Source organism: Salmo salar, chromosome 25, assembly GCF_965601325.2.
Source record: "Salmo salar chromosome 25, fSalSal1, whole genome shotgun sequence".
In the NCBI taxonomy this organism is placed as follows: domain Eukaryota; kingdom Metazoa; phylum Chordata; class Actinopteri; order Salmoniformes; family Salmonidae; genus Salmo; species Salmo salar.
The window spans coordinates 2,659,875-2,685,037 of NC_138315.1; the positions used below are offsets into that span (position 1 = coordinate 2,659,875).

General features: G+C 42.5%; 1 protein-coding gene across 1 annotated transcript; it reads left to right on the forward strand.

The window, feature by feature from the left end:
• Positions 1–776: 776 nt before the first annotated feature.
• On the forward strand, positions 777–23,358 carry klf5b (Kruppel like factor 5b). The gene is made up of 4 exons (XM_014172863.2): positions 777–1,099; positions 14,215–15,115; positions 20,980–21,039; positions 21,446–23,358. Exons 2-4 carry the CDS (start codon positions 14,227–14,229, stop codon positions 21,622–21,624), a joined length of 1,128 nt encoding a protein of 375 aa, XP_014028338.2. The 5' UTR covers positions 777–1,099; positions 14,215–14,226; the 3' UTR covers positions 21,625–23,358.
• Positions 23,359–25,163: the final 1,805 nt, after the last annotated feature.

The following is a 25,163-nucleotide window of genomic DNA, read 5'->3' on the forward strand; positions in this document are numbered from 1 at the left end:
TGGATATCATGCAATTGGGGAGAAAAAGGGGTAACATTTAAAAAAATAAATAAATAGGAGTGTCTGCTAAATGACCTAAATGTAAAATGTACAGTATATCAGACTAAACGACTAACATGAACATAAGGGATGGTTTCCCATTCACATATAGAAGGAACAGTTTGAAACACAAGCACATCTCCTAACAAACTGACACATTAAATATATAAGCATTCATCATCACATTTCACACTTTATGGGCAGTTTTCATAGGCTAGGGACTAAAAAGCATTGATGCTGGTTTGAATATTACTTGAATAGAGAGGAGGAACTTGTTGGATTGATTCTGTACAGGCCCTCAAAAAGCCTTGAGACACAAAGGAATGACTTGCTGTACTGCTGAATCATTCATTCATATTCAAGTGTCCTATATCTTAGGTCAACACCTGACCTAGGTATCCAACACATTCTCATAAAATGCTGGAGGAAAGGAGCTGTTGTGAGTCACAATGTTATTTTAAGAGGCTGTGAACAAGTAACTGAATTAATTAATAGATTCCCTCACACTTGAAGTTAATCTTCCCACAAATCACGTTGCTGCCTTTCCACGTATCTTTTTACTTGTCTTCCCTACTCGAAACTGAATGTAAAAGCAAAGGTAATCATTACTTTAAGTCTTATGTTCTGTCTATTCTACAATTGAAAACATATCTTGTCTATTTTTCTACATGTCCAGCCACTCCCTATACAGACAGACGCACTGCTATCACGCAGTTGCGTAATTTCACAAGCGCAAAACAAGAGGGAGTGAGCAGCAGACAACTGCATGGTTTCAGCTATTTGTTCAAATCAGAATTAGTCCTATGCTAAATTACCCCCCCCCACACATTTTTGCGGACTACTGGACATAACATTATCAGCGTTTATGGCCACTGACTTATTAACCAATGGTGTTTGGGTCGCTCTGGGGCAGGACGCACCCGAACACTGAAAACCCACTGCACCACAACTAGCGGACAGGCTGAGAGAAGGGTGAGGAAAATATCATGGTCATGGAGAAGTCTTCAACAACATGAAGAATACAATTGGTGAAAACTCTTAATTTCACGACTACAATCTGGTACGGTATTTAATTAGAAAGCGAGTTTACAGTTTGAGCGAGGAGATTGTATGGCATTGTTCATATTTAGGCTATAGTATAGGCTAATATTCTGCATTCTAATTACCAGGCAAAATAGCCTATATGTACAGACAAATAGTGGACTGAGATTAAACGTTTCCCATCTCAATGTATAGAAGGAGATGCATAATGCATGCAGTCAGCAGCTGGACAGTCTAAATTCAGCTGTAGATTTCCATCGCCTAGACAGGAGCACTAGTTCAGAAGCCCGGCTGCTTGGAGGGGATTTCTTTCATGTGCTAATATAGTCTTCAATCGGGCCCCAATATTCCCACAAACGATGCGCACTGGTTCCATTTGTTTAGTTTTTTCAAATACTGTAGGAGTGACTATATGTGTTTCAAAATATGTTGATGACACATGGAGAGTGACAACGTTGCGCATTGTGATCTTGTTTTGCGTTGGTCAGCGTAGTCTTTTTTGGGATATGGATGGTTTTACGGGAGATGTAGCAGTGTAGCCTACACGATCAATGCTTTACTGCTGACCGGTTGATATGAACGTGATCACCACTCTCCGTTCTCTCCTAGAGCACTGGTATGGCTGCAAAAAATATATAATTTAATTGTGAGATAGTGTATGAAGCCATTAGCCTTAGCCAGAGATCCGACTCTACATTTTTCAATTTCAGTTGGAGCGGGTTCCCTATAACGGCAGCTCGGAGCTGGCACGGGTTATGGCTGGAACATGTAGCTCAATCCAGGGATGCAATACTCCAAATTCACCCAATATCCAAACTGCCAAACCATGGCTAGATTAGCCTATGCCACACCAAATTCCAGTAGCCTTCACAGGGTTTATTTCCGTGATTGTTGCTGTATGATATGTTAGATTAAATAATAAAGACAGACACAACTGTCAAGTTCAGTAGCCTTGTTCAAGCGTTGTACAAGTCCCTACATAGGGGTCCGGGGAACAGCCCAGCTGGTCGACTATCTATCAACTAGACTCTGTAACATCATCCTTTTCAATAGAAAGTGCAAACATAACAGCACACCATTAAGTTCTTAACAGTCAAATCATAACAAATGAAAATGCATTTTCTTTTTATTTCAGTTGTCATCTTATTTAAAAAAAAAAAATTATATAATAACAGAGGACAAGTTAACACAGAGTAGTGATCAACAATGAGAAGATAGTCCTTTTGTCTGTGGCTGAATAAGTCCATGCTGATGATTTACCAGGCTCTTGTGGGCAGTTTGTGTGACATCATGGTTTCCTTTTGCTGTTCATGAGCGTACTCGTTGCAAGTGGTACAGCTGCTGAAAGTCTTTAATTTCTTCTTGCATGTTTGGACTTTGGACAGTTTTTAATGTTTCACGTGCCTGGCGGTAGCATGCGTCAACTCCTACGTGACTGGAGTGTATGCGGGTAAGCATCTCTGGATGTAGTGATTTGGGGATAATGACCTTCTGACCTCTGAACAAGATGCCATTTTGCACGCTGATCTCATCTCGAAAGGTCCAGTATTCTCTCACTGTGAAAGGTGTCTCTTATTTCAGGTATTGCCAACCTGTGAGAACCATGGACTTCAGTGACTGTAGGTGTTCGTCCTTGTCAGTGTGTTGCCTAATCTGGGCTAGGCGGTGATCTGTGACGTTTAAGTAGTCTGCCTGATTGATCTGTTGAACATCTTGTTCCTGCTGTAGCGAACAGATGGCATGCTGCTGATAGGCAGTGCCTCTGCCTGTACATTGTGCTGTTGCCCTGCTCAGTGTGTTGCAGAAGTACATCTCTGGCCCTGGCTTGTAGACAACCTTCACACTGTAGTTTTGCAGAGTCAGGAGCATGCTTTCAAACCTCTTGGACACGTTGAGGAGAGGTTTACTGAAAATGGCAATGAGTGGTTTGTGGTCAGTTTCAGCGGTGACCAGCTCTCGACTATATAAGTAGTGATGGAAGCGCTGGCATGAGAAGATGATACTGATGCACTCTTTCTCAATTTGTGCATAGGTTTGTTCAGTGGGGGGGGGGGGGGGGCTCTCGAGGCAAATGCAGTGGGCTGGCCTTCCAGCATAAGACAGTATCCAAGTCCACTTTAGCTGGAGTTGCTCTGGATTGTGACAGGCTTCGTAACGTTGTAGTAGCGCAACACTGGCATGGATGAAGCCAGAGATTTCATCTCCTGCACTGCGGCCTCATGTTTGGGTAGCCAGTGCCATCGTGTGGCTTTGTCCAGCAACTGGAGCAGAGGCTCACAGACTACTGATAGGTGTGGCATGAACTTTACAAAATAGTTTGCAAAGCCGATGAGACGTTGCACTCCTTTTGCATCAGACGGGTTTGGCATGTCGAGGATCGCTCTGACTTTGTCTGGATCCGGCTTCAGGCCTTTGGCCGAGAGAATGTGGCCATGGAAGGGACGTCTTTCACCTTGAACTGCAGCTTCTTCAGGCCAAGGCACAGCTTAACTGATCATGGGCGCTCCATCAGTGCCAGGAGCTTCACATCGTTGTCACGTTCTGCTTCTTCGTCTGTGTCACCACAGCCTACGATCAGGACATCATCAGCGATGGGTTCAATGCCCTTGAGCCCAGCCAGTAACTCTTCCTGTTTGCGTTGGTATACCTCAGGCGCCACTGAGACACAAAAGGTGAGCTTGAGCAAGCGTTTCTAAATCCAGGGGGTCCAGAAGGTAGTCATGAAGCTGCTTTCTTCGTCCAGCTTGCATTGCAAGAATGCATCTTGGTCATCCACCAAGGTGAAAACCCTGGCCTTGGGAAGCTTGTAGAGGACATCCTCCAGTGTCGGCAATGATGTAGTAGGAATGTTTTAGTGCTTGGTTCAGATGTTTTGGGTCAATGCAGACCCTCAACTTCTCTGGCTTTTTCACTATGACCATATTGCTGATCCAGTCAGTTGGTTCAGTCACAGATGTCATGGGGCCATCGGCCTCATACTTGTCCAGCTGGGTCTTCACAGCCACTTTCGTTGCAATGGGCACATTGTGAGGAGCACACTGGACTGTCGCTCTCATCCAATTCAAGGTGTACCTCCCCAGGTACTGATTCAATGTGCTCATTGAATATGTCATCATATCTACTGAGTAGTTGTTCTTTGGACAGAGATCCATGCTGCACATGCTCCACAATGTGCAGGTCATTTGGTACGGTGAACTGCATCAGTCCCAGGCGTTTACATTTAGAGTCTGAGAGGATGTTGACAACTGGATTCTGGCACGTAATACCGGAATCCAGTTGACATTGTTGCAGCTTGTTTTGTAATCTTAGTGTCACAAACCATTTCTTCCCTCTTGAGTGTACAGCCCCAATGGATTCATGCATGTAAATGTCACTTTCACTGTTCTGAACACTGAGTGACACCATCAACACAGTGAATCTTGCCCTCACTCACCCTTCTTTTGCTTTTGAGACACACTTTTGCAAAGTGATTATTAGTTCCACAAGCTCTGCAGGTTTTTCAAGGCAGGGCAGTGGTCTTTCCCTTGTGTGTTTGCAATTCCACAGTATTTTCATGCTATGGGGCTGTCTGTGTTCACCATTCGTGGTGAATTGTCTGAATGTCTGCCTGGCAACAGTGTGAACAGTATCAGCGTTGGTGCGTGGGGTTTCCATTTCCATTGCTCTCTTTCTCATGTCAGTAACTTCAGCAGTGCGGCACATTTCAGTGGCAGTTACTGATGTTAAGCCTCTCTCTTTTAGTAGACTCCAGCGCGTCATAATTTGCAATTCCCAGTGCTATTTTGTCACAAATCAGTTAATCTTTCAATCCCCCTTATTCACAAGAAGCAGACCTTTCTCTCAAACAGGTTACAAAGTTGTGTACTGACTCACTCTCTTCCTGTTTGCAGCTTCCAAAAACGAACCGCTCGTAAATGACGTTCCTGGCGGGTTTGAAGTAATTCTCCAATGCATTCAGTATGGCCTTTGCATCATCCTGTTGTTGTGCTGTGAGAGTCGATTGTGCCGGTAGATATGCCTGCATTCGCTGCCCATTAAGCTCCTCAGAGTTGCCGCTTGGACCTTGTTGGGTTTTTCATGTAGACTTGTCGCCAGCACATAGTCCTCGAATTCATCCCTGTCCCAATTAGTATTCCAGTCCCCTGTAAGAACCATGGGTTTTGGTGGTGGAATGTTCACTGCCATAGCGATGAAATAGGAGGTCTCTTTGCCTTCAGCCATCGAGGTAGGTAGTGATGCTAGCAAGCCAGCTAACAACAACTTTCTGTATGATATATTAGATTAAAGAATAAAGGCACACAAATGTCAAGTTCAATAGCCTTTTTCAAGCATTGTACAAGTCCCTACATACGGGGTCCAGAGAACAGCCCAGCTAGTTGATTACCTGTCAACAAGACTCCGTAACAGTGATGGGCCTGTGAATACTGAACATGTATGTACTTTATAGGCCATGTCAGTGAAGGATTGGATTGTTAGCTAGTGAATATGCTAACGTTAGCAACCTAGCTAAACATTAGGCTATGGGCAGGCACTGGCAGTATGGGATTATGGAGAGTGAATTCAATTATTTATTCATCATTTTGCTAGGTAGTTATCTAGCTGTGGCCATCTGGCTGGTATCAACAAGGGCTTTCTACAAAATACCAACATTAGTGGTAACTTTGGAATCTAGACCATAAGCAATACGCACAGATATGCATTGCCAAACAACGCTACTGCCACCCTCTGGTTTGAAGTATTTTAACAAGGCTGGATGAATGACAACTTCCAAGGTCTTTGCTGTGTCAACACAAAAGAGATTGACTGCTGTTTGTCTATTCTACCAGTGTGTATGAGCTGTAACACTTGTGCACATCTCTCTGAATTAAATTTGCTTTATTGGCATGATGTAACAATGTACATATTGCCAAAGCTTACTTTGGAGATTTAAAAATATTAACATAATAATCAGTATTGTCAACGGTACAACAATAACCAAGGGTCAAAATAACCATACATTGAACAATAACAATGAGCATAGAGGACATGTGCAGATTGATTGGTCTGTAAGACACTGTCCCTCATCTTATGGGCAGGCAGCAATGTAATGTAGTGTGTGGCCAACCCACAGCTCTCTCCGTCCTGCCCCAACAGTATGGGTAGCCTATCCTCAACAGAGAGGCATTTGAATAAGGGTTTCAAATTTGGGGAAATTACACTTATTTGGTATTGCAGTTTTAAATGGTTTATTAATGGCGTAGAATTCCAGTGTAGTGTCAGGAAAATAACCTCGCACTCAATGTCAACAAAACAAAAGAGATGATCGTGGACTTCAGGAAACATCAGAGGGAGCTGCCCCCTATCTACATTGACGGGACAGTAGTGGAGAAGGTGGAGAGTTTTAAGTTCCTCAGCATACACATCACGGACAAACTGAAATGGTCCACCCACACAGACAGCGTGGTGAAGAAGGCGCAGTAGCGCCTCTTCAACCTCAGGAGGCTGAAGAAATTTGGCTTGTCACCAAAAACACTCACAAACTTTTACAGATGCACAATCGAGAGCATCCTGTTGGGCTGTATCACCGCCTGGTACGGCGGCTGCTCCGCCCATAACCGGAAGGCTCTCCAGAGGGTAGTGAGGTCTGCACAATGCATCACCGGGTGCAAACTACCTGCCCTCCAGGACACCTACACCACCCGATGTCACAGGAAGGCCAAAAAGATCATCAAGGACAGCAACCACCACGCTAACATCCAGAAGGCGAGGTCAGTACAGGTGCATCAAAGCTAGACCAGAGAGACTGAAAAACAGCTTCTATCTCAAGGCCATCAGACTGTTAAACAGCCATCACTAACATTGAGTGGCTGCTGCCAACATACTGACTCAACTCAAGCCACTTTAATACTGGGAAAATTGATGTAATCAATTTATCACTAGCCACTTTATATTAGATAATGTTTACATAACCTACATTATTCATCTCATATGTATATACTGTACGCTATACCATCTACTGCATCTTGCCATCTTGATGTATTAGATGTATCACTAGCCACCTTAAACAATGCCGCTTTATATGTTTTCATACCCTACAATACTCATCTCATATGTATATACTGTACTCCATACCATCTACTACATCTTGCCTACGCCGTTCGGCCATCACTCATTTATATATTTTTATGTACATATTCGTATTCATTCCTTTACACTTGTGTGTACAAGGTAGTTGTTGTGGAATTGGTAGATTACTTGTTAGATATTACTGCATGGTTGGAACTAGAAGCACAAGCATTTCGCTACACTTGCATTAACATCTGCTAACCATGTGTATGTGTAACGCGTGTCGTGTGTGGAGGACCAAGACGCAACAGGAAAAGGTATACTCATCTTTTTAATTCTTGAAGAAGGTGAAACAAAACAAAACACGTATACAATATGAAAACGACACTGACAGTTCCGTCAGGTGAAGAACACAAAACAGAATACAACTACCCACAAAGGGACAGGTGAAAACAATCTCCCTAAGTATGACTCTCAGAAACAACGATGTACAGCTGTTCCTGATTGAGAGCCACACCAGGCCAACAAAGAAATACACAACCTAGAATCCTAGAATACCAAATCAAGAACATACACCAAAAACCCCGGAACACATAAATACAACACCCCTCTACATACACATAACCCCCGAACCACAAAACAAATACCCCCTGCCACATCCTGACCAAACTCCAATAACAAATAACCCCTCTTACTGGTCAGGACGTGACATTACCCCCCCCCCCCAAAGGTGCAGACCCGGATGCACCTAAACAAAAAACCCAAAAATAAACCCCTAACTAAAGGGAGGGAAGGGAGGGTGGCTGCCGTCACCGACGGCACTCGTGCATACACCCCCCCTCCCCAAACCTCCTACAGTGGAGGTGGCTTAAGCTCGGGCCTAAGACCACCCCCTGACCAGTCCACTCCTCCCAAATACCTCGGCCTGACTCGTGTCCCTGTAGACCCTGGACTGTACTCTCGGAGCTCCGGACTGTAGGCCGTCTCACTCGGTGCCGGACTGTAGGCTGTCTCACTCGGTGCCGGACTGTAGGCCGTCTCACTCGGTGCCGGACTAGACACTGTTGCCGGACACTCTGGACGAGGTACTGTTGCCGGACACTCTGGACGAGGTACTGTTGCCGGACACTCTGGACGAGGTACTGTTGCCGGACACTCTGGACGAGGTACTGTTGCTGGACACTCTGGACGAGGTACTGTTGCCGGACACTCTGGACGAGGTACTGTTGCCGGACACTCTGGACGAGGTACTGTTGCCGGACACTCTGGACGAGGTACTGTTGCCGGACACTCGGGACTGGGCTGACGCACTGGAAGCCTGATGTGTGGGGCTGGTAGTGGAGGTACCAGCCTGGGGACACACACCTCAGGGCTAGTGCGGGGAGCAGGAACCGGCCGAGTTGAACTGGGCTGACGCACTGGAAGCCTAGTGCGTGGTGCTGGTACTGGAGGTATCAGACTGGAGACATGCACTTTAAGGCTAGTGCGAGGAGCGGGAACACTGGACTGTAGAGATGCACTGGCGGTCTCAAGCGCAGGACTGACACCGCCCGTACTGGCTGAGTGCTCACTTCCCCTGGCAAATGCGGGGCGCTGGTACTGCGCACACCGGCCTGAAAATACTTGGCCTCGCCACAGTAAGCATTACCCCGAAGCACGGGACTTGTCCATTAATAGGTTGCTTGACAAAAGCACGGGGATTTGGCTCCGGTCTGTCAGCTGACCTAGCCAATACTCCCGTGTGCCCCCCCCAAAAAAAATTCTGGGGCTGCCTCTCAGGCTTAAATGCCAATCGTGTAGCTATATAACAGTTCTCCTCTTTGCTCCATTTGCGCCGTTCCTCCCTCGCTGTCTCCACCTGTTTCCCAGGCAGCCTCTTACAATAGTCCAAAGGTTTCTCCCACGTCCAGTCTATCCGTGCCTCCAATACCTCCAGCGGCCAGGATGCCATCTCCTCCCGAGCGCGCTGCTTGCTCCACTCCTCGTAGTCCACCTGCTGCTCCATCTTCTGTTGCTTGGTCCGGGTTTGGTGGGTAGTTCTGTAACGCGTGTCATGTGTGGAGGACCAAGACGCAACAGGAAAATGTATACTCATCTTTTTTTTTATTCTTGAAGAAGGTGAAACAAAACACGTATACAATATGAAAATGACACTGACAGTTCCGTCAGGTGAAGAACACATCAAGAACAAGGTCATGTATGAAGGCACGAGTTTGGACACAGTCAGTAAACCAAAAGAGCAGGAGCCTTGCCCTTCATGTCCTTGAAATGATTACGTGATCCTGTCATCAAATCATTGATTCTTTCACACACCCTTGACTGCAGTTCACAATGTCCACAGCCTTTAAATGTTCTTCTATTTTTCTGTCTTATTGGATCATGTTGTCAGGCATGGTTTGTCTGATAGAAATAACATCTATGTAAAATATTCTGTAACAAGTGTTGTTTTTGTGCTCAATGGTGGATCTATTCATAATTATTTAAGAGATGAAGTATGACTCTCAATCAGAAACAACGATGTACAGCTGTTCCTGATGGAGAGCCACACCAGGCCAACAAAGAAATACACAACCTAGAATCCTAGAATACCAAAGCAAGAACATACACCAAAAACCCCGGAACACATAAATACAACACCCCTCTACATACACATAACCCCCGAACCACATAAAACAAATACCCCCTGCCACGTCCTGACCAAACTACAATAACAAATAACCCCTCTTACTGGTCAGGACATAACAGTATGTGACAAATACATTTGATTTGATTTTGATTTGCTTTCTCTCCGTTCATTCACTGCATCATTAAGGTGTCCAGTTGAGCTTATTTTTAAACCTAAGTAATTGTAGTGTGTGCAGTACTCTATATGTTTTGTACCAATTGAGAACTGTGTTCTAATTCCCTGAGATCTGGATCTTCTCTGGAAAATCATTATTTTAGTATTTTTGGGGTTTACTGCCAGGGCCCAGGTCTGGCAGAACTGCTTTAGAAGGTCCAGACTCTGCTGTAGGCCATGTGCTGTGGGTGACACCAGGCACAGGTCATCTGCGAAGACCAGACATTTAACCTCTGAATTGTGGAGACTAACACCAGGGGCTGAGGATTTTTCTAGAATAGTGGCCAATTCGTTGATGTAAATATTGAAGAGTGCAGGGCTCAGATTGCAACCCTGGTGAAGGCCCCGACCCTGGTTAAAGAATTCTGTTATTTTCTTGCCAATTTTGATGCCCCCTACACCACTTTCAATAACTTTGTAGAACAGTCCTGTATGCCAAATAGAATCAAATGCTTTTTGGAAGTTGATAAAGCAAGTGTACATTTTGGTATTATTTTGGTGGACATGTTTCTCAATCAGGGTGTGTAGGCTGTAAATGTTTTGGTACATCTTGCGATATTTTGGTATGTATCCAATTTTGCTTTTAATCAAGACATTGTGCTTATTGAGGAAGTTTAGAACTCTTTACGTTTATAATACTGCAAAAAACCTTGCCCAGGTTTATGTTCAAACAAATGCCTCTGTAATTGTTAGGGTCAAATTTGTCTCCATCCTTAAAGATTGGGGATCTGAGTCCTTGATTCCAGATGTCAGGGAAATAAAATGGAACAGTTTTAACCTTATCATATGTGAGTTCCAAACATCTCTAACGGTCGCCCCAGCGTGAGTTTTTTTTTATGCACATGATGTCAGAATACGCTCACTGTTCCAAAATATTATTATTGCACAACAGGACAGTTAACATATGCTGCCTGCTAATTATCTATAGGCTATGTTTCAACTTGTCAATTTAAAATTATTTTCAGTTAACAGTTTGAATTAAGGTGTGTTCCGCCTCCTCATTAATTCACATAGAAGTAGCCCATTTCAGCGTTGCGGACAATTTTACATTTTGAGGCTTTACTGTGCCGGACAAACTTCTCTCTTCGAGGAGAGCCCACACACTTCACCAATGTTTGTGCAGATCAAGTATGCAGATATTTGCACAGTCTTGCATGAATTGGAACATTTTCTGGGTGGCGCTCGCATTGCCTTGTTGTTTTCCTCACAAATAATAACTTTGGACATGTGTGCATTGCTATCAAAGTAAGTTCCTTATTTTCTGTATATCGTGTTGTCGTTTCTACTGTAGTTGTATATAGTATGTATGTACAGTTGAAGTCAGAAGTTTACATACACTACGTTAGAGTCATAACTAATTATTCAACCATTCCATACATTTATTGTTAACAAACTATAGTTTTCGTAAGTCAGTTAGGACATCTACTTTGTGCATGACACAAGTAATTTTTCCAACAATTGTTTTCAGACAGATTATTTCACTTATAATACAAAAAAATTGTAGACCTCCACAAGTCTGGTTCATCTTGGGAGCAAGCATAAACACCATGGGACCATGCAGCCATCATACCGCTCAGGAAGGAGACGCGTTCTGTCTCCTAGAGATGAACGTACTTTGGTGCGAAAACTGCAAATCAATCCCAGAACAACAGCAATGGGCCTTGTGAAGATGCTGGAGGAAATAGGTAAAAAAGTATCTATATCCACAGTAAAACGAGTCCTATATTGACATAACCTGATAGGCCGCTCAGCAAGGAAGAAGCCACTGCTCCAAAACCGCCATAAAAAAAGACAGACTACGGTTTGCAACTGCACATGGGAACAAAGATCATACTTTTTGGAGAAATGTCCTCTGGTCTGATGAAACAAAAATATAACTGTTTGGCCGTAATGACCATCATTATGTTTGGAAGAAAAAGGGGGAGGCTTGCAAGCTAAAGAACACCATCCCAACCATGAATCACAGGGGTGGCAGCATCATGTTGTGCGGGTGCTTTGCTGCGGGAGGGACTGGTGCAATTCACAAAATCGATGGCATCATGAGGAGGAGAATTTTGTGGATACATTGAAGCAACATCTCAAGACATCAGTCAGGAAGTTAAAGCTTGGTCGCAAATGGGTCTTCCAAATGGACAATGACCCCAAGCATACTTCCAAAGTTGTGGCAAAATGGCTTATTAAGGACAACAAAGTCAAGGTATTGGAGTGGCCATCACAAAGCCCTGACCTCAATCCTATAGAAAATGTGTGGGCAGAACTGAAAAAGTGTGTGTGAGCAAGGAGGCCTACAAACCTGACTCAGTTACACCAGCTGTCAGGAGGAAATGGGCCAAAATTAATCCAACTTATTGTGGGAAGGTTGTGGAAGGCTACCCGAAATGATTGACCCAAGTTAAACAATTTAAAGGCAATGCTACCAAATACTAATTGAGTGTTTGTAAACTTCTGACCCACTGGGAATGTGATAAAAGAAATAACAGATGAAATAAATCATTCTCTGTACTATTTTTCTGACATTTCACATTCTTAAAATAAAGTGGTGATCCTAACTGACCTAAGACAGGTCATTTTTACTAGGATTAAATGTCAGGAATTGTGAAACACCTCAGCCAAATACATTTAAACTCGGTTTACGTAAACTTCCGACTTCAACTGTATGTATGGAGCATACTGTATTTAGAGTTTTATTCACATGTTTTCAAGTACTGGTAAGAAATAATGCATTCCGATTATTGCATAGATCGTAATGGACACCTATGATGTGTGTAAAATACTTTTTTGACGGTTGTACTGATTTATAATGAGCTAATGCTAAGCTATTTTCCAGCTATGTGCATGTGTGGCACCATGTTTGCTGACATTATACCATGCATTCTGGGTGTCACGTAATCTGTCAGACCAAGATATTATATTGAGGTGCATGAATAGTTCACTCATCTTTCGGGTAAACTTCTGGAAGTGAATGAAGGGAAGTGAATGATCGTAGATGACACACCCACTTTAACATGCATGCTATAAACAGACCAAACTCCTCGTCTCCTCTTATCTTTGGTTGATGCGAAAAAACAAACATGGAGGCGCACACAAACTACCCATCGTCGTTTTACTTTCGATTTCTAGAAAGTGTTTTACTCAATTATTTTGATCAATGGTGAGCTCACTTGTGATGTGCTTAATTATAAATAGTAATTGCTATTATCTAATTCATATTGTAGTTTCCCTCAGCCGAGACTTATAAAAATATGACCACTTGTGTTACGTCAATCTTTCCTCAGTTAGCGCTAGGACAAATGTACCTTACATTTTCCGGTTTGAATTATTGTGTTATGCTGTAGCTACTTCTGTGAATGTCTGAACATTGCATCCAAAAATAAACTGGTCACATTCTGAACATAACTTTGTAAGGAGTGTGTTTGTGCAAAATGTTTCTGTGAAAAAACAGTGTGGCCTTATCAAATGCTGATTGTTGCGTCAATCGAAACTGGACGTTCTAAATAAGTGTTCTAATCACACTGGTTTGAGCATACGCTGCAGGGACCACTATAGAATGATCACAGTTTACTGGGTTGTGAATGTGTGGTTGTTTCCATGTCTGTTCTTTTGAGAAACAATGCAATTTGGCTGTGATCAGACAGATGTGTTAGTGGCTTGATTGTGAATAAGCTGAGAAAGAAAGGGTCGATGTCTAATTATATACTCTCTCTCACACACACACAAACAAAGCTTTAAGTACTTTTAAAGCTTCAGGCATTCTAAATGAGTGTGACTATAGGAGAAAAAAAACTGGCCCTATGGATACAAAGAGCTTGTCCAACAATGTTATGAAAACATTGTAACCATCTGTACTGTTTAGATAACTTTGCACGCATAGGTCTACACCCATTCTCTCTCTCACTTACTCCTGCTCTCACACTATTGACTATTATATTGATTACCTCATTGTAGGGAATGAACCTATTCCTTTTCAGTTCTTCTGAGGCAGAAAGAAAAAACATATGCTAACTTTCACATGATTTTGGCTAGAGGCACACTGTCTTCAGCTATTTAAAGGTGCAAGCATTGACTGTAGCTGTGTTCTGGGTCCATGTGGAAACACGTGCGCTTAAAAGGTTTCCGTGCGGTGAAGAAATGGTGATGTGATTAACGGTGTCACTTTTTTTTACTGCGATTAACATGTCACGTGTTAACTTTGACAGCCCTAGTATTAAATGTAACTCACAAATACTCCATATATTTTTTTTCCCTTGCAGGGTAATTCCGAGATGGACAAATATCTGTCATCTCCTCAGAATATCCCAGACACCAGACAGCCATCTTTCACGGAGGACCTTGGTTCCCCATACAGCATCAACATGAGTCTCCTCCTACCTGACATTACCTACCTGTGCCCCAGCCTGTGTCGGCCTGTGAGACCCATCAAGACAGAGCCTCTCTCCCACTCCCTCATCCATCCCAGTTGCCAGTGCAACCCTGGTCCAACAACCCTTCCAGAACATCCTGGGCTTTATGGTGCTCCGACAGACACAGGAAGTAGTCTGTTCATTAAACAGGAAATGCCCTCCCTGGACTTCCCAGACGTTCCGTTGTTCCAGCTGTTGAACTCTGAGCTGGAGCAGCTGGTGCCCGATCACCCGTTGAACACCAACCTCCACAGTGGGGTCCCTGTGTCCTCCTTGTCGGTCCCTTTCAGCAACATCCACATACCATCCCCCCAGATTGTTTTCAAATCTATGGGATGCCCACAAAATGGTGGCAATCCTCTGACAACCCAGTTCGCAAGCCATTCACAGCAGCGACCAGACTATCTTCCTCCGTCCCCGCCTAACTCTGAGCCAGGGAGCCCAGACAGAGGGAAAGAGCTGATCCAGAATCATTCTCCGCCTTCATCTTTTGCAGCCAGTATTGCCTCGAAACTAAGTCCTGGTCTTGGGCCAGTCCAAAGCTCTGGTCTAGGACCAGTTCCGAGCACCAGTCTTAGATTAGTTCAGAGTCCAGGTCTTGGACAAAGCCAAAGTTCTAGTCTTGGAGCAGGCCAGAACCCTTGTGTTGGGCCAGAGTCCCCAGCGTTGGCTCAATCAGTTCCAGGGAGGTTTAACCGCAGGAATAACCCTGACCTGGAGAGGAGGAGGATACATCACTGTGACATTCCAGGTGAGGAGACATGGCAGGTGGTCTCAATTCACTAAAGCAGGGTTCCCAAACTGGTGGCCCGCGGGCCGAATTTGGCCCGTGGGTTCTTTTATGTGGCCCTCCCCATGTTTTCTGAGCAAAGAAAATAAATATATACAGTACCAGTCAAAGGTTTGGACACACTAACTCATTCTAGGGTTTTTCTTTATTTTTACCTTTTTCTACATTGTACACTGCGTGCACAATTGTTAGGCAAATTGTATTCTTCGGGATTAATTTTATTGTTGAACAAACACAATGCTCTCAGTCAATCCAAAATGTTATTGAACCTCAAACCTGAATGTTTAATAAAGGAAAAGTGAGTTTTTTTGTCTTTCTCAGGGAAATATATGTGTGCAGAATTATTAGGCAACTAAATTACAATAATAATTTCTCTCAACTCACTTGTTGATTTTCAATTTTTAGAGTAAGTGTAACAGATAAGTAACACAAAATGACAATTATATAACATTTCTGGCCTTTCAAAAATATTCAATGACCATTATAGCCACCCTTATTTTCAAGAACTGCCATGAGCCTTCCATCCATGGAGTCTGTCAGTTTCTTGATCTGTTCACGATCAATTTTCGCTGAAGCAGCAACCACAGCCTCCCAAATGTTGTTCAAAGAGGTGTATTGTCTTCCCTCACTGGAAATCTCACGTTTGAGAAGGGCCCACAAGTTCTCAATAGGATTTAAGTCAGGTGAGGAAGGGGGCCAGGTCATTATTCAGGCATCTTTGAGGCCCTTGCTGGCTATCCAAAGAGTGGAGTACTTGGATGCATGTGATGGAGCATTGTCCTGCATAAAGATCATGGCCTTCTAGAATGCTGAGGACTTCTTCCTGTACCACTGTTTGATGAAAGAATCTTCCAGAAACTGGCAGTAGGTTTGGGAGTTGAGTTTCAGTCCATCTTCAACCCGAAAAGGTCCAATTACCTCATCCTTAATGATAGCAGCCCATATCGGTACCCCTCCTTCACCTTGCTGGCACCTGACTCAAAGTGGTACCCTGTGTCCATTACTGATCCAGCTACGGGTGTAACGGCTGTCGTACGAAGTAAACCAAGGCGCAGCGGGTTGAGTGCGTATCTTAACTTTTATTGAACACTTAACGAAAGAAAACGAACGAACAGTATTGCAGGCCACACACACACACACACAACTTCCCACAAACGACAGGTGAAAAAGGCTACCGAAGTATGACTCCCAATCAGCAACAACGAAGTACAGCTGTTCCTGATTGAGAGCCATACCAGGCCAACACAAAGAAATATACAACATAGAAAAACCATAGAAATACAAAACATAGAACAAAACCCCGACAACACAAAACAAACACACCCCTGCCACGCCCTGACCAAACTACAATGACAAATAACCCCTTATACTGGTCAGGATGTGACAACGGGCCCATCCATTTGGTCCATCAAGAGTCACTTTCATTTAATTTGTCCATAAAACCTTTGAAAAATCTTCAGGTATTTCTTTGCCCAATCTTGACGCTTCAACTTGTGAATCTTATTCAGTGGTGGTCTTGTTTCAGTCTTCTTGACCTTGGCCATGTCTCTGAGCACTTGACACCTTGTACTTTTGAACACTCCAGGTAGATTGCAGTTCTGGAATACGGTGGCACTGGAGGATAATGGGTTCCTAGTAGTTTGACGTTTAATTCTTCTCAAGTCTTTTGCAGTTAATTTGCGCCTTTTCTTCCCCATGCGTTTTTTGCGCCCCAGTTGACTATTCGCAACAAAATGTTTGATTGTCCGGTGGTCACGCCTGAATAGTTTAGCTATTTAAAGAGGGTCACATCCGTCTGAAAGGCATTTTACATTTTTGGCTTTCAGTTAAATCTCTTTTTTGGCCCATTTTATATGATGTAATGAGGCTGCCTAATAATTATGCACACCTTGATATAAGGTGTTATTCACTTACGCCACACCCTCCCTCATTACACAAATACATATCACCTGAAAATGATTAAATCCCATAAGCATTCAAGTTTATATGGTTTGAAGTTCGAAAATGTGTATAGAAATAATGATTAGATCAGAATACTCACTTGCTTAATAATTGTGCACGCAGTGTAGAATAATAGTGAAGACATCGAAACTATGAAATAACACATATGGAATAATGCAGTATCCAGAAAAGTTTTAAACAAATAAAAATAAACAACCTCTCACTGTCAACTGTGTTTATTTTCAGCAAACTATTTGTATGACCATAACAAGATTCAACAACTGAGACATAAACTGAACAAGTTCCATAGACATGTGACTAACAGAAATTGAATAATCTCTCCCTGAACAAAGGAGGGGTCAAAATCAAAAGTAACAGTCAGTATCTGGTGTGGCCACCAGCCGCATTAATTACTGCAGTGCATCTCCTCCTCATGGACTACACCAGATTTGCCAGTTCTTGCTGTCAGATGTTACCCCACTCTTCCACTAAGGTACCTGCAAGTTTCTGGACATTTCTGGGGGGTGGAATGGCCCTAGCCCTCACCCTTCAATCCAACACGTCCTGAATCCTAAACAGTTCAAGAATTTTAAAAGTTTCTTCAAGTGCTGTAGCAAAAACAATCAAGCGCTATAATGAAACTGGCTCTCATGAGGACCGCCACAGGAAAGGAAGACCCAGAGTTGACTCTGCTGCAGAGGATACGTTTATTAGAGTTACCAGCCTCAGAAATTGCAGCCCAAATAAATGCTTCACAGAGTTCAAGTAACAGACACATCTCAACATCAACTGTTCAGAGGAGACTACGTGAATCAGGCCTTCATGGTCAAATTGCTGCAAAGAAACCACTACCAAAGAACAACCATAATAAAAATATACTTGCTTGACCCAAGAAACACGAGCAAATGATATTAGACCGTTGGAAATCTGTCCTTTGGTCTGGAGTCTAAATTTGAGATTTTTGGTTCCAACCGCTGTGTCTTTGTGAGACACAGAGTAGGTGAACGGGTGATCTCCGCATGTGTGGGACCCACAGTGAAGCATGGAGGAGGAGGTGTGATGGTGTGGGCGTGCTTTTATGGTGACACAGTCTGTGATTTATTTAGAATTCAAGGTTCACTTTACCAGCATGGCTACCACAGCATTCTGCAACGTTACGCCATACCATCTGGTTTGCACTTCGTGGGACTATCATTTGTTTTTCAACAGGACAATGACTCAACACACCTCCAGGCTGTGTAAGGGCTATTTACCAAGAAGGAGAGTGATGGAGTGCTGCATCAGATGACTTGTCCTCCACAATCACCTGACCTCTACCCAATTGAGATGGATTAGGATGAGTTGGACCGCAGAGTGAAGGAAAAGCAGCCAACAAGTAATCAGCATATGTGGGAACTCCTTCAAGACTGTTGGAAAAGCATTCCAAGTTAAGCTGGTTGAGAGAATGCCAAGAGTGTGCAAAGCTGTCAAGGCAAGGGGTGGCTTCTTTGAAAGATCTAAAATATATTTTGATTTGTTTAACACTTTTTTGGTTACTTTGATGTCTTCACTATTTTTCTAATATTTAGGAAGCAACACTGATTGACAATAAATGTCACATGCTGTTGTGCAAATGGAATAGACAACAGGTGGAAATTATAGGCAATTAGCAAGACACCCCCAATAAAGGAGTGGTTCTGCAGGTGGGAACAACAGACCACTTCTCAGTTCCTATGCTTCCTGGCTGATGTTTTGGTCACTTTTGAATGCTGGCGGTGCTTTCGCTCTAGTGGGAGCATGAGACGGAGTCTACAACCCACACACGTGGCTCAGGTAGTGCAGCTCATCCAGGATGGCACATCAATGCGAGCTGTGGCAAGAAGGTTTGCTGTGTCTGTCAGCGTAGTGTCCAGAGCATGGAGGCGCTACCAGGAGAAAGGCCAGTACATCAGGAGACGTGGAGGAGGCCGTAGGAGGGCAACAACCCAGCAGCAGGACCACTACCTCCGCCTTTGTGCAAGGAGAAGCAGGAGGAGCACTGCCAGATCCCTGCAAAATGACCTCCAGCAGGCCACAAATGTGCATGTGTCTGCTCAAACGGTCAGAAACAGACTCCATGAGGGTGGTATGACGGCCCGACGTCCACAGGTGGGGGTTGTGCTTACAGCCCAACACCGTGCAGGACGTTTGGCATTTGCCAGAGAACACCAAGATTGGCAAATTCGCCACTGGCGCCCTGTGCTCTTCACAGATGAAAGCAGGTTCACACTGAGCACGTGACAGACGTGACAGAGTCTGGAGACGCAGTGGAGAATGTTCTGCTGCCTGCAACATCCTCCAGCATTACCGGTTTGGCGGTGGGTCAGTCATGGTGTGGGGTAGTATTTCTTTGGGGGGCCGCACAGCCCTCCATGTGCTCGCCAGAGGTAGCCTGACTGCCAATAGGTACCGAGATGAGATCCTCAGACCCCTTGTGAGACCATATGCTGGTGCGGTTGGCCCTGGGTTCCTCCTAACGCAAGACAAAGCTAGACCTCATGTGGATGGAGTGTGTCAGCAGTTCCTGCAAGAGGAAGGCATTGATGCTATGGACTGGCCCGCCCGTTCCCCAGACCTGAATCCAATTGAGCACATCTGGGACATCATGTCTCGCTCCATCCACCAATGCCACGTTGCACCACAGACTGTCCAGGAGTTGGCGGATGCTTTAGTCCAGGTCTGGGAGGAGATCCCTCAGGAGACCATCCGCCACCTCATCAGGAGCATGCCCAGGCGTTCTAGGGAGGTCATACAGGCACGTGGAGGCCACACACACTACTGAGCCTCATTTTGACTTGTTTTAAGGACATTACATCAAAGTTGGATCAGCCTGTAGTGTGACTCCAAATCCAGACCTCCATGGGTTGATAAATTGGATTTCCATTGATTATTTTTGTGGGATTTTGTTGTCAGCACATTCAACTATGTAAAGAAAAAAGTATTTAATAAGATTATTTCATTCATTCAGATCTAGGATGTGTTATTTTAGTGTTCCCTTTATTTTTTTGAGCAGAATATTTCTTGGTTTGAATGTTCATTGTTGAACATAGACTGTCAAAACTTCAGGAAATCAGCTCCAATTTATGAAAATGTTAGAAATCTGTTCCAAAGTATTCACATGCATAATAGAGACACTTTTGAACGTGTACAAAGGAAGGAAGGTTTGAAATGATTGTTTTAGTTAAATATTATACTATATCTTTTTGGGCTTCTTGTGGGTCAATTTGCAGTCTACAAATTATTTGTAAATACGTTTCGGCCCACTGACCACCTGCTCAAGAAAAAAACGGCCCGCAGGTGAATCTAGTTGATTATTCCTGCACTAAAGTCTGTCTAAGCTCGGTAGTCGAAGTCTACCCCCAAACAGTGCAGGAAATGTTTAACTTGTTGTGTATTTGAGGTTTAAAAGGCTTTTGAAGTGTGTCATTTCCACTTTGAAGTTCCAGACTTGACTTTCCCTTACGAAAAATGTATCAAAATATCCATTAAAAATAATCCATTCAATAATTCCAATGTTCTGTTGCTGCAGGAATATTTTCCAACTGTAGCAAACTGGCTCAAATTAAGATCCTACGTCTGTACTGGGAGAGAGGCTTTGGTTTGCTTTTGAGTAAAAGACTAGTAGGAGATTAGATGATTTTGTTCTTGAAACCCATGGAATTGAATCATAAAGAATAAACAAACAGAACATTAAACGGTTCCATAAAAGTCTAACTTGATTTATAAGCATGAAATGAATGCATTGTGTGGTTTATAATTCAATCATGACCATTAACACCCCTCTGTCAGATGTAGGATGTTATTCTTGTTAATCAATTATAGTTTTGTTGTAATGACATGCATTTGGTTCCATTCTTTTTCATCAGGATGTAAGAAAGTCTACACCAAGTCCTCCCATTTAAAGGCCCATTTGCGGACACATACGGGTAAATGTTTTAGTGGTAACATTATAAAAGTCCTGTTATGGGCAACTCGTCTCTTATTTTGGGGGGCCAGTATATTATGTTGCCAGGCAAAATAATGCTTTTGGCATGCAGATGCATTCTGAATGCTAAATGAGAACTGGCCCGCCAAATGTTGACGCGTGTTGTCGAACGTGTTGTAAACAGCTTAAACAAATAAAACCAAAATGTTGCCTTGTTTGTGTTTTTATGTCTATCTATTATTAAAAAAATATAGATTCTATTTCATTCAAGATAATTGTGTAAAATATTAAATATCTTTACTGACCTTATAAAAACAAATATTATAGTTAAGTATTTAGTTAGTACTGTACATTTATGACATAACATGATCTGCTGTTGAATAATGTCATTGTGTGCTGCATTCCAGGAGAGAAGCCGTACCAATGCTCCTGGGAGGGATGCGAGTGGCGCTTTGCTCGTTCTGACGAGCTGACACGCCACTTTAGGAAACACACAGGGGCCAAGCCATTCCAGTGTGTTGTGTGTAACCGCTGTTTCTCCCGGTCTGACCACCTGGCTCTACACATGAAGAGGCACCGGAGCTAGAGAAGCCTACATACAGTGTATCCTTTTTTTTATTAGATCAAAGTCAAATGAAACTTAAATATACTTAAGTAAATCTCTACAACTTTCACAATACAATTGTGCTGACAATTTTTTCACAGGATTAGGTTCCCTGTCCTTACTGAGAAATAAATGTGGTGCTGAAACACACATGGATTTGTTTTATTGTACCCATGTATCTTACATTGACTGCAATATGGATGTAGCTTTTCCATTAATCTATTTCAGTAAATGCTGCCATGGTTTGATTTTTGAATAAGAGCACAAAGTTGGAAACAAGCTAACTTCAGTATCTCTATGATTTATCTACAGCAGTGTTTCCCAAACCTCTGCTCATGTACCCCCAGCCATTTCACCTATTTGATCTATTCCAGTACTAGCACACCTGATTCAACTAGTCATTTGATTGTAAGTTGATGGCCCGGTTTCCCAAAAGCATCTTAAGGCTAAGTTCATTGTTAGAACCTTCATAGGAGCATCGTTAAAACCATCGTTATTAACGTTGCACTTGAAAACGCTCATAATCTAACGCCTGCCTCAGACCACTCGTAGAACAGCTAAGTGTGCCATTATTATTTTTTGTCCTCACTTTATACACAGAAGGTATCCGCTAAACATAGAATCACATGGTTTATCCGTTGAAATACATTTCATGTTCAATTCATTTAGTTCTATTTTGCTACTTGTAGTCAGTCTACTGTCTGTAATTTGTCTCAATATATTTCATGATGTACCAAATCTGTGATTTAATGCATTTTTATTGGGTAAGCATTAGAATAAGCCGGCTCAATATTTGCAGTCGTAGGTGGTAATACAGTTTCTCTCTAGGAGCTGTTGTTTCTCTCTAGTCAGTATTGTGAAATAATTATAATGTTGGCGAAATATTTGAATGGAGAAAGCTGATCCGAGAGAAGCACTCCCTTTCTTTCGATCCGATCAGTATCGACACATGCGCCAACGACGCACTTAGCGACCATTCTCTTTGCATGGTGTTTTGGGAAACGCATGTTACATCTTCGGCTGTTGTAGGAAAGATGCATTGTTAAAACACGCATAAGCCTAAATTCCATCGTTATAGATAAAAAAAGTGAAACAGTTGGGGTTCTCAATTTACAGTATTATCTCTGTCTTTTCTACTTAGTATTGGTACTTCAAGGCAAAATATTTTCATGTATTGCTATTGACGTGTAAGTAGGACTACGACTACATTTAAATCCTGTATATCGTGTACAAATGGAAGTCTAAGTAATATTTTTTTATATCTTGTTTAAGAATGATATCACACATTATAGTACTGAGTATCTAAGTGCCTTTTGATGTTTTATTAATGAATTAAAGACTAAGTAAAAGACAGTCCATTGACTTGATTGCTGCATTTCTTGGCTATAAAAACATGTAAGATAGTTACTGTGTTGTACATTTCTTAAATTTAATTTGATTAAATACATTGAATAATATGAGCTATCATTTCAGATTACGAAAATGTGTTCAAATGTATCCTCTGTATTTCGGATCTTATTGTCAATGTTTTGTTTATTGCTCCTTTTAAACTGTAAACTGGTTTACACTGAATTTAAATTATACTAAGTAGTGCTTAAAAAAATATTAGTGCTCAGCATTTTGAGATGTCATACTTATAGGCTATAATGGCCAATCTGTGCCAAGATTGCTATTGAGCAACAAAACATGATAATAAACTGTGTGTTTACAATGTTATACCTTGGGAAAAGTTATTTTATTGTATTCCAGGTATGTGTGGATTGATATAGTATTCACCTGTCATAGCAACAAATAATTTGAACCTCACACCCACTGTGTTGACACTGCTCTGTGATAAAAGAACACCAATGATCCGTGCAGATCTTTCACAGATAATATTTCATCTCATAGTTAAAGGTTTAAAACATGTTTTTTTATTGGCACATAACATTCCTCTTTCAAGACGTTTCCGCATTCATTGGAACCTGGACTATTGTGTTTGTAATGCCATCTGTCAGTTTCTCATAGAGCAATGCCAACTCTAAGATTGATGTGCCTTTTATGTACAATTAATTCTCCTGAGGGTGTCACACCCTTGAAAAATCCACCTAGCTCTATGGTAATTATAAGGCCATTAAAAACTACTGCTCACTTAAACATTAAACTCCACTTGCCCAACAAACGATTTACTTCCATGTTTGTTTGTTCTTATTTGGATCTTGTTGGGCCTATTACAACCGTTTTTGGTTACTGTATTATCTCCAGGTAATGTCTTGTTAAACCATCAACATGCACAAAAATCACTGCACAGCTGATTTCAATTGCAACCGTTATTGGCCACTGTATTACTGCTCCTTAAAGCTGATGTCTGTATTAACTTTTTGTCCTTTCTCACAAAATAGTTCAAGACATTTTCGCTCTCTACAAGGTATAATCTTCTTTATATATTAAATCGACTCATTGAGCAGACTCAGCGCAGATGTAACTATTTTACAATTATTCCGTACAAGTGAAATAAAGTATCTCCTTGTTTACCGCGACAACGCTACTGTGGCAATTTACCCTACACATTTTATCAATGGAAAGCTCATATTAGCGTACGTACTTTTTCCTTTAGAATTCACATAATCCATTAATAACAAGTTCTATTGATAAAGTATGGAGATTCCTTTTCAAGAAGGGAAAATAAAATCTCAACTGTTCACATTTAAAATGTGTAACTAAATCAAGCCAATCATGATTGAATTATTATAATCTGCAAATTATATTCTAATTATGTTGACATTTAACATTAAATGTTTGTAGCAAATATACTGCTCAAAAAAATAAAGGGAACACAAAAATAACACATCCTAGATCTGAATGAATGAAATAATCTTATTAAATACTTTTTTCTTTACATAGTTGAATGTGCTGACAACAAAATCCCACAAAAATAATCAATGGAAATCCAATTTATCAACCCATGGAGGTCTGGATTTGGAGTCACACTCAAAATGAAAGTGGAAAACAACACTACAGGCTGATCCAACTTTGATGTAATGTCCTTAAAACAAGTCAAAATGAGGCTCAGTAGTGTGTGTGGCCTCCACGTGCCTGTATGACCACCCTACAACGCCTGGGCATGCTCCTGATGAGGTGGCGGATGGTCTCCTGAGGGATCTCCTCCCAGACCTGGACTAAAGCATCCGCCAACTCCTGGACAGTCTGTGGTGCAACGTGGCGTTGGTGGATGGAGCGAGACATGATGTCCCATATGTGCTCAATTGGATTCAGGTCTGGAGAACCGGCGGGCCAGTCCATAGCATCAATGCCTTCCTCTTGCAGGAACTGCTGACTCACTCCAGCCACATGAGGTCCAATATTGTCTTGCATTAGGAGGAACCCAGGGCCAACCGCACCAGCATATGGTCTCACAAGGGGTCTGAGGATCTCATCTCGGTACCTAATGGCAATCAGGCTACCTCTGGCGAGCACATGGGGGGCTGTGCAGCCCCCCAAAGAAATGCCACCCCACACCATGACTGACCCACCGCCAAACC

Coding starts and splice junctions, on each gene's coding strand:
- klf5b (XM_014172863.2), top strand. CDS start 14,227: ATGGACAAATATCTGTCATCTCCTCAGAATATCCCAGACACCAGACAG. Junction 15,116..20,979: donor ACATCACTGTGACATTCCAG/GTGAGGAGACAT, acceptor CTTTTTCATCAG/GATGTAAGAAAGTCTACACC. Junction 21,040..21,445: donor CCATTTGCGGACACATACGG/GTAAATGTTTTA, acceptor GCTGCATTCCAG/GAGAGAAGCCGTACCAATGC.